General features: G+C 48.8%; 1 protein-coding gene across 3 annotated transcripts in view; it reads left to right on the top strand.

Annotated features, from left to right (window-relative positions):
• srrm3 (serine/arginine repetitive matrix 3) overlaps positions 1–9,946 on the top strand; it is a 73,849-nt gene that overhangs the window by 60,653 nt on the left and 3,250 nt on the right. For 2 of the 3 annotated variants that reach the window (XM_030361394.1, XM_030361393.1), the window contains 4 exons: positions 371–575; positions 7,000–7,274; positions 7,760–8,005; positions 8,455–8,583. In XM_030361394.1, the coding sequence (XP_030217254.1) occupies positions 371–575; positions 7,000–7,274; positions 7,760–8,005; positions 8,455–8,583 (855 nt within the window). The remainder of the gene's footprint in view (positions 1–370; positions 576–6,999; positions 7,275–7,759; positions 8,006–8,454; positions 8,584–9,946) is intronic. The other variant, XM_030361395.1, reaches the window with a different exon arrangement.

The following is a 9,946-nucleotide window of genomic DNA, read 5'->3' as shown; positions in this document are numbered from 1 at the left end:
ACACACACAATCACACTGAAACTCACACACACTTCAATTAGACGGTCGTTGTGGGGACCATGTGAGTTCAGAAGACTCTCTGATTAGGAGGTGTGATGACATAGGAGTCAGTATTATGGCTGGCTGTGCTCCTCTCCTGTCAGGGTTATAGGATCCATAATGTCCCTTCCTCACTGGGGCCCCCCACCGCGTGAAAACCACTCACTCAGAAGCCTGTGGTTTCCATTCCCCTTCCAAACTTTAGTTTTGTAACTTTTTTTCTAACGTGTCCTTCTTTTTCTCCCTGCCTCCCTGCCTTCCCACTTTCCTTCCTTCCTTCCTTCCTTCCTTCCTTCCTTCCTTCCTTCCTTCCTTCCTTCCTTCCTTCCAGGCTGAGCGGCAAATCCAAGATGGATGCCCACAAGGCCGCCGGCAGCTCGCTGTCGCCGGGACCGAACGCCGCCAACGCCGTCACCGCCACGGTCGCAGCCGCGTGGCACAACGGCCACCACAGCCAGCGGGGCCACAACGGCAAGCCAGGCAGCCGGCTGGACCACGCCGACAGCCTCAAAGTACACCATGTATGTGAGCTCTCGGTCAGTCCCGCCAACCCTCCCTCTCCCTCTCTCTAACGGTATTTCCATATCCCCGCAGTAACCCATGTGACCTTTCCGTCCTCTCTCGTCGGTTCGCCGCGGGGGGGGACGTTTTTATGGCTGGCTTTTATTGCTCCGACGTTAGGCAATCCCCTCCTGGCGTTGTCGGAGTGTAAGTGAAAAGGCTCTCCCCCGTGTCTGCTGGGGCGTAGAGCTTTGCAAACCGACTCAGAAGCTCCCAACCTTCTCAGGATATCTTTTGTCGATTTTTTGATGGATTTTTGACACGCCGTCCTTTTCTTGTGCTGGTGCCCGAGAGGGGGAGCAAGAGTTAAGGAGGGTTAGCTTGACCTGTGACAACCTCAACCTTTCTGTCTTTAAAAGGGCGAGTGAGGGAGAGAGAGAGCGAGAGAGAGAGAGAGAGAGAGAGAGAGAGAGAGAGAGAGAGATACAGGGAGAGATCGATAGAGATAGAGAGAGGGACTGAGGGACTTGGCGAGTGCAGCCCTAGCCCCACCCCCAATCGGAGCACAGTATATCCGGCAGCATCAGACTCCCTGCTGATGAAGGAACACATCCAGCTCTAGGGATGGGATGTGTCGCTCCTGAACACCCTCTGAGGGCCCTTCCACGAGCGGGATCTCTCGAAAGAGCAGATTAGCAACCGAGCAGCCCTCGAGCGATAATTATCGACTTTGATGCTGCTCAAGAAAAAGAGGGATGACCTTCTTTGATAGCGCTGCAGATTTTAATCCAATTAATGAATCGCTGGCGCTTGATACAATCAGGATAGCATAGCAGGAATTGTGCTGAGCGTGAGAAGCAGCCGCGCAGATCCCTGTTCTTTACCGTTAGCATCAGCTCAGCTGCGAACCGGCATGTCAGCTCTTTCAGGTAATGACCAGGCCGGGGCTGTGAATCATTTTATAGGTAATCCATACGTAGACGTGAAGTTGTTCCCGTAAAAGGCTCTACGTCTAGCCATCCCCTAATATTTTCCCAGCGTTTATTTGAGGCTGAAGCAACGTTGAGAGCACCCCCACACATAAACGTCGGGCTGCTCGAGGAGGCGTTCACTGTTAAACCCGTCTCTACACGTGAGCTGCTCTACAAAATTAGATGAAGTCGTGTTTTGCCTCCTGGGACATGGCCCCCCGTCTCTGTGCTTTCCCCTACGACCGGTGTGGTCGTACACGCCCCCGTCCGAGCCAGCGTGATAAGAGTTATAACCATCTCATTAAGACCACATTAGAGTAAGACCGCCGGCTGTGATACCCAGATGAGAGACGGGAAAGGGTTAGTAGTCAGCTGAGCAAGCTACCGATTCACCTGGAGACAGAGTGCACACGTCCAGATGATTAATTTTGCATTGCTGTCTCCTGTTTCCTACCAGCCTGCATGTGTGTATGAAAAGGTCTCAATTGCTCTCTCTCTCTTTCTCTCTCTGTTTCTGTCTCTGTTTCTGTCTCTGTTTCTGTCTCTCTCTCTCTCTCTCGCTCTCCTTCTCTCTCTGTCTCTGGCTATCTCTCTCTCTCTTCCTCTCTCTATTTCTTTCTCTCTCTCTCTCTCTCTCTCTCTCTCTCTCTCTCTCTCTCTCTCTCTCTCTCTCTCTCCCTCGCCTTTGCTTGTTTCATTCACGACTGTTTCATTTCTGCTTTTTGGATTTTATTTCTAATTTGAGTGGTATTTCCTCATTAATAAATGCCCAAACCTTTCTATCTTGTTCACACAAAAAAGCACTCATAATCTATGGAACTGGACCAAGTAGGTTGCCTGGGTATGTGTAATAGTTTCTTCTTGTTAATAAAGTTGTCTTTTCTTTTTCTTTCAAAGCACATGTTCTGCTCTGGGGTAGAACCCTTGTATCATCCAATCGTCCAAACAGGTTTAAGACAGATTAAGAACAAAGTAAATAACAACAACAGAGAGATAATACACTCCATTCTCCTCTCCTAATGGGCCGTTGTCCTGCAGTGAGTCCTCGAGGGGGCAGCACCATTCTGCCTTCAGCCTGGTTGCTACATGCTCTCTCAGTGTCGGGGCGTGCAGAATGACTAGGCATGTTGCCTCTGGTTTATATCTTGAGCCTGTCAGTTGCAGTTACATTCAAATAGAAAGACCAATTAAGAAACAGTCAGTTTGCTGTAGCGTGTATATACAAAAAGTGGTGTTCACACGAGGCCGCGGTTGATAAATCCCCTCAGATATTTAACTGGCAGCCGAGGCTGGGAACATATTGTTAGCGGCTTGGTGTTTTTTTTTGGACCACACACTGCGTCACTGGCTTCCCTATCTCCTTCATCGACACATCTCTGTTTATGTCCCCTGTCACACTCCTGCTGCTCTCCATTACCGCTCACAACCCAACAGAGACGGATGCACAAATCACAACCTAACCCGACTCAACGTAGCAAGTAGCAGTAGTGACCACTCACATATATAGATAGAGATTAACAAACACGTTGGGTATCTTGAAAGGGACCCTTTGGATGTTGTCTCGTGCTCAGACACGATGAGCAAACATTTCAGCGCCACTGAATTCGATTTTTCTCCCGCACAAAAGAAAACGTTTTAATTGGAGGAAAGAACGATGTGATAGTGGCTTTAATCAGTGATCCCCAGGAACAATCATTGGCGCGTCTCCTACATTAGCTCTAGAGCTTAGTCTATAGTTTAAAGTTTGCCTTGGGTCCCTTTCGAGTACAGCACAGGCACTCTAGGGGATGACTCCATTTTAGCAGTGACCCTCTCGACACAAGACCCCACCCCCCTCCCGTCACAAACACCACCACCATCAGCCCCACCCCCCCCCATCCGCACTCCCGGTTCCACCATGTCACGTATCCATCCATGTCTGTGTCCATCTCCCAGCTCTGCATGACTCCAAGAGCCTCCCCACCTCCATCCCTCCCCCCCTCCCTCCTTCCCTCACTCCCCCCTCCTCCCCTCCTCTCCCCCGTATCCTCCAAACCAAATGTTCATTCTATATGGATTCCTTCCGCTGATGTAATTAAATGCTTATCTAAATCCCCCCCCCCTCTCTCTCTCTCTCTCTCTCTCTCTCTCTCTCCCTCTCTCTCTCTCTCTCTCTCTCTCTCTCTCTCTCTCTCTCTCTCTCTCTCTCTCTCTCTCTCTCTCTCTCTGTATCTCTCTCTCTCTCTCTCTCTCCCTCTCTGTATCTCTCTCTCTCTCTCTCTCTCTCTCTCTCTCTCTCTCTCTCTCTCTCTCTCTCTCTCTCTCTCTCTCTCTCTCTCTCTCTCTGTCTCTCTCTCTCTCTCTCTCTCTCTTGTTCTCTCTCTCTCTCTCTCTCTCTCTCTCTCTCTCTCTCTCTCTCTCTCTCTCTCTCTCTCTCTCTCTCTCTCTCTCTCTCTCTCTCTCTCTCTCTCTCTCATTATCTCTCTCTCTCTCTTGTTATCTCTCTCTCTCTCTCTCTCTCTCTCTCTCTCTCTCTCTCTCTCTCTCTCTCTCTCTTGTTCTCTCTCTCTCTCTCTCTCTCTCTCTCTCTCTCTCTCTCTCTCTCTCTCTCTCTCTCTCTCTGTCTCTCTCTCTCTCTCTCTCTCTCTCTCTCTCTCTCTCTCTCTCTCTCTCTCTCTCTCTCTCTCTCTCTCTCTCTCTCTCTTGTTATCTCTCTCTCTTGTTATCTCTCTCTCTCGTTATCTCTCTCTCTCTGTCCACCCTGCCCCAGCGTCTCTTATACAAATATGGCTGCATTTGTAAAAGTGAAAAAGACAGCGAATCCCGTAGCCAACAGATTCACCCTCTCACCTCCCCCTCCCTCCCTCACCCCCACTCCCAATTCTAACTTCTCATCATTTGCGTTTTTTTTGTTTGTTTGTTTGTTTGTTTTTGTTTACGTCTCCTTAGTCTGAACCGATATGTAGCGTTGATACTAAAAAGAGGTCATTGTCTTTTTCCCATTTCGCTGCGGAGAACACTCCTTTCTCCTTTCTGTTTTCCTTTTCTTTCCTTGTTTTTGTTGATATTGCATACGTGTCACTGATTGAAATGGAAGGTAGGTAACGCTTTGCCTACGCACGTGATCTATGATGCAGATGAGAATGTGAGAAGCACCCTTTCGCCTGAGTGACGTCAATGTCTCTCTCTTTCTCTCACTCTCTCCCCCCTCTCTGTTTCCTCTCCCCCTTCTCCTCCACTCTGTCTCACTCTTGCTCTCGCTCGATTCCTTGTCATTCGGTCTATAAACGAGATCATTCACTAATTGAACATCAAAAATACTCTGATTGGAACACGACTTAGAACTCTGGGGTTTTTTCTCTTTCCTCCTGAATTTTTCATCCTGAAAATTTCCAGTATCCCGTTCTATCTTCCAGATTCATTTCTTTCCTCCATCCCAGTTACATGACTATTTTTATTTTTGGTTTTGTTTCGGTAGAATGCACACCTGTTCGTCAAGCATCTCTCCGTTTGTTGGTGATTTAGTGCATTCGTCCCTTGATTCTGTCACGTTGAGTTTTTTATTCTTTCTCAAACCGTTCTCGCTAACAACTGTCTTTAGCACCCTGTGGTTTTGTGTTTCCTAATCGCCTTCTACACCATTTGTTTTCTCTCTCTCTCTCTCTCTCTCTCTCTCTCTCTCTCTCTCTCTCTCTCTCTGTCTCTCTCTCTCTCTCTCTGTCTCTCTCTCTCTCTCTCTCTCTCTCTCTCTCTCTCTCTCTCTCTCTTTGCCTCTCTAAGGGGAGAAACGCTCTCCCCCTTCCGTTCCGATCACGGAACTGTGCTCACTTTGCTGTCTCTCACGCAGTGACCAAAGAAAGACAAAGGAGACTAATGCATGCTTTAGCAGTCCACTGTGTTTGATCATATGAGCCCTGGAGGTCAACTGTCCACAGGTTGACCTCTTCACCGTGGGCCATCACAACACGTCAAACACAAAACAACACAGAATATACAGAACTCCCACCCAGCATCATGCAGTCGTACAATCAGAGGAGACAGACCATTAAGACAGCTATTTGTACTAAGTGTCTCTCGACATTTATATTACGACTATAGCTCTTGTAGTAATAATAATGATATCATATTTTTCCGTATCGTAAGATAGAAACTATTTAAATGGACACTGTTGAACTTTCATGGAGTGCTTGAGTTTCAACAGTAACTCAATCCTTGACTTACAGAGAAGAAAAGGCCAACGAGCTAATGAAAAATTAGGACTCACCTTAAAAACCACAATTCTCTTCTCTCTGACCTTTGGTTTTAAAAAGTGACATTTCTATGTGTCTTTCGCCAGTTTGTCAGCGGAACTTGAAGAGAGAGTCATTCATAAAAGAAAACGACCTCTGAAAGATCATAATTATTATGTGGAGAGTACAAACTGTACATACACAGCTGCAAAATATGTATCTCCATCTCAAACGCACTACAAATACATCAGCTGACCCTAGACATGACTTATGTGCAGGGCACTATCCTGACACAGCAGTCCCTGTGGTAGAGCACAAGAGTAGGACCTCTGAGGAACACTGCACATTGTGGGGTCATTTTCTACCTTTTTTGCTTTTTTTCCGTTATTTTCCGTTGATTATCATGCATTGTCTCATGACTCACTGGCAGGGCGGGGTTTGTGTCTTTTTCTCTTGCATTTTGTGAATCTAATGATGCACTTATGTTGCCCCACTTTTCCCTTTTCTTCATACCTTACCTACTAAAGGAGGGAATACCACTTTATTGGTAAGTGGATGTTAACCAGAAGGGAAATAAACAAGAGTATCCATTTGAAAAAAAAAAAAGAAAAACTAAAGAAAATGGGTCGCTGTGCACATCTCAGCAATTGTCTACAGGAATTGTGTAAAAATCCACAAAGTGAAAATTTGAGTAGCCGATGATTTGGTTTTTCTCTGATTGGGTTGATTCAATAATTGTGAATCTTTATTTTGTTCCTTCCATTTCTGTGATGTTTCGTCGAGTTGTCTACTCTTTTCTGTTTTCGTTTCATATTTGTTTTGAAACCATTACTTAAAAAAAAAGAATAAATAATCACAGAAAAAGTCCTCTTTTTCTCCTCCTCTTCCACCTCTGTAGCTCTCTAATCACTGTCTCTACTCCCTGTCTCTACTCTTGTTTTACTCCATTTGGTTTACAGATTCTCCCTCTCTTTCTCCTCTATAGTTTTTCTTTGTTTTCTCCTTTTGGTTCTTTTTGGGATTATCATTTCTTCTGTCATTATTCTTTTGCATGCCCAGTATTGCATGCGCTGCACCATAGAGGACTATCCATAAGCTACATGGAGAAAAATCTAGATCTTTTTTCTTTTAGATGTTTACCTTCTTTTTGCCAAAAGTACATCGTAGCTCTTAACTCGCCTCACGTGGGAACACTCTAATGCCCTTTCCTCCCCCCTTTTCTTTCTCCCCCTTTGTTTCTCCCTTTTATTTCTGTTTGTTGGTTGTGGTTCCAATTGCAGAAGCTCCACATGCTGGCTCCGGCCACGCCTAACGCTCACCAGACCTCTCTCCTGAGGGGATCCAGGCTCCACAACGCCCCCAACAGGAGCCAGGCGGCGCTGCAGCCCGGCCAGCTGGGCAAGGCCGGGCCCGGCGGGGAGGGCAGGCACGCGGTCGCGGGCGGCTCCCTGTCCAGGAGGGGGAGCCAGAGGGCCAGAGACGGCAGCAGTGACTCCGCCCACTCCCAGCATAACCACGCCCACCGAGGAAGGCGCTCCTCGCACCGGCAGAAGAAGTAAGCTGGAGGGAGGAGCACCGGGCCTGCGTTGATCCGTGGCGTTTCAGCTGCGTTCAGGGGAAGCTGGGAGCACCCCCGTTTAGCTTCTTCCTGTTTTGCTTCTGGCTCCATTTGTTCTAGGTGCTCCTGAAGTCCTCACACTTCGGGTGGCAGTTTTAGCCACCGGAAGACTGACTGCCCCCCTGGCATTAAGTCCACTGATACGTGCCAGTCCGATGCCTACCTGTAGGCATCCTTTGGCAAAACAACGGCTCAAAATTGACAGATGTCTCCTCTTAATTCTATTCTTATGCCTACTTTCAAATGTGTGTATTTTCATTTCCTAGCCCCCTTTCTTGTTTCTTGTTTAATGTTAACACGAAAAAATTACTAAAGGGTTGAAAAAAGCGACAACAGCCCCCTGGTAACCCTGACAACAGGAGCCACGCCCCGCCCAGGCTCAAGGGTTCCATTGGCTCTAAGCGTCTCCTCTGGTCCTCCAGGTCCAAAGGCGTCCACTCGTCCAAGCGGCGCCACCACCGCTCGGGGCGGGGCCAGGCCCACCGGCGGAGCCAGTCGGCGTCGCCGGGCCGCCACTCGGCCAGGAAGAGGGCGGGGTCCCGGGGCGGGCAGCAGCCCCGGCAGCGCAGCAGCTCCTGGAGCAGCGGCCGCTCGTCGTCGGGGTCCCCCTCCAGGGACCGGGGGGCCAGCAAGGCCAAGTCTCCCCACAGCCGACAGAACAACTCCAGGTCAGACCCCCCTCCTGGCACCTTTGATCTATCTGTAACACTGCCGCTCTTTCTATCTCCCTCAGTCTCTCTATCTCTCTCTCTCTCTCTCTGTCTCTCTCTCGCTCTCACTCACTCACTCACTCACTCACTCACTCACTCACTCACTCACTCACTCACTCACTCACTCTCTCTCTCTCTCTCTCTCTCTCTCTCTCTCTCTCTCTCTCTCTCTCTCTTTCTTTCTTTCTCTCTCTCTCTCTCTCTCTCTCTCTCTCTCTCTCTCTCTCTCTCTCTGTCTCTGTCTGTCACTCTCTCTTTCTCTCTCTCTCTCTCTCTGACTCACTCTCTCTCTCGTGTGGGATGGTGTTCTGGGCCTGATGTGATGGGGTTCTGGGCCTGATGTGATGGGGTTCTGGGCCTGATGTGATGGGGTTCTGACGGTGTTCTGGTGGTCTGCGTGTCGGCAGGGATCGGGACAGTGCCAACCACTCGGAGGGGGAAGGCCGCGGCGCCCGGCGGCGTTCCCGGAGCTACTCGCCCATCAGGAAGAGGAGGAGAGACTCCCCCAGCTTCATGGAGGCCCGCAGGATAACCAGGTACGCACCACGCACGCCCCTCCGCACCTCTTCTCCCGTTCAGCTGGCCCAGGGAAGGAACGGGATCACTCTTCCCCTCGCAGAACACACGCGGTTGTGAGGCCGAGACAGAGTTTGAGTTCTCTCTAATCTGCCTGTCCTTGTTTGACTAGTAAATTCAACCTGAGGAACTATCTTGTGTTGTGTTGTAAGCTGGGTATTGATTGCCTTTGCCCTGGACGCCGCAACACATGTCAGTAAACTCCAACACCCACACACTGATGCAATGCATTCATCAATGTGACCTTGTATTTAATTAAAGTTTGGTTTCCTTCTCTGTTATGCGCAACAACAACAACACCAACAGCATTGGGTAATGTTTGAACTCCTTTTGACAAATGTAGATGATGGTGACTGTGGATCAAGGTGATTTCTGTGTGCCATCGTCACTCTCTCACTCCAGCGCAAAAGGCATCTCCCGACGCCAAGACAACTGAACGCTGCTGATCTCCGCTGCACGCTCGTTACCCTGGTAACTGTTGCCGTGCAGAGAGACCCTCCTGGTCTGTCTGCGGCGGCTCGCCTTAGCAGCGAACCTGAAGACCTCTCTTGAGTAAAGCAACCTAACCTCCCGTCCATCACTCTCTCTCTCTCTATCTTTCCCCCTCTCCCTAGCTCTCCTCTCGTCCACCTTCGTCTCTTTCTTAAATGCACATGAATCAACCCTCAGGTCAACACTGCGATTGCACTAACCACTTGGCTCGTCCTGTACTCACGGCACTATCAAGGGTCCTTTAGGTAGGGATATAGAAATATTTCTTGAGCTCTCCATCACCTGAGAAATACGGAGTAGAGACCAATGTGACCCAATGTAGGAGGCCTAACCCCTGCCTGACCAGAATCACTGGAATTGGCTTTGTATAAAAGCGTCTGCTAACCAGCGAAATGGTAGTTGAACCCAATCCACAAACAACATGACCAGGTCCCCTTGATAGTGTTTCGAGGTTGATTTTCTGGGATCCGGCGTCTTAAAAACACAGTTTTCTTCTGGGAGCTAACACCTCTTAACCTACAGGTCACGCTTTCCCGGAGACTATCGCTCTTCACACTGTAACCGGCGCCTTGCGTTTGGAATAACTATGCGTTTGTGTGTGTGTGTGTGTGTGTGTGTGAGTGTGTGTCTGTTTGTGTGTGTGTGTGTGTGTGTGTGTGTGTGTGTTTGTGCATGTCTGAGTGTCTGTCTGTTTGTGTCTGTTAGTGTGTTTATGTTGTGTGTGTGTTTGTATGTGTGTGTGTTTGTGTGTGTGTGTGTGTGTTTCTGTGTGTGTGTGTGTGTATGTGTGTGTGCATTTGCGAGCGAAAGTGTGGATGAACACTAGCACTC

This window comes from Gadus morhua, chromosome 7, assembly GCF_902167405.1.
Source record: "Gadus morhua chromosome 7, gadMor3.0, whole genome shotgun sequence".
NCBI lineage: Eukaryota > Metazoa > Chordata > Actinopteri > Gadiformes > Gadidae > Gadus > Gadus morhua.
The sequence above is the reverse complement of the archived record's forward strand: the minus strand, read 5'-3'. Positions and strand labels throughout refer to the sequence as shown.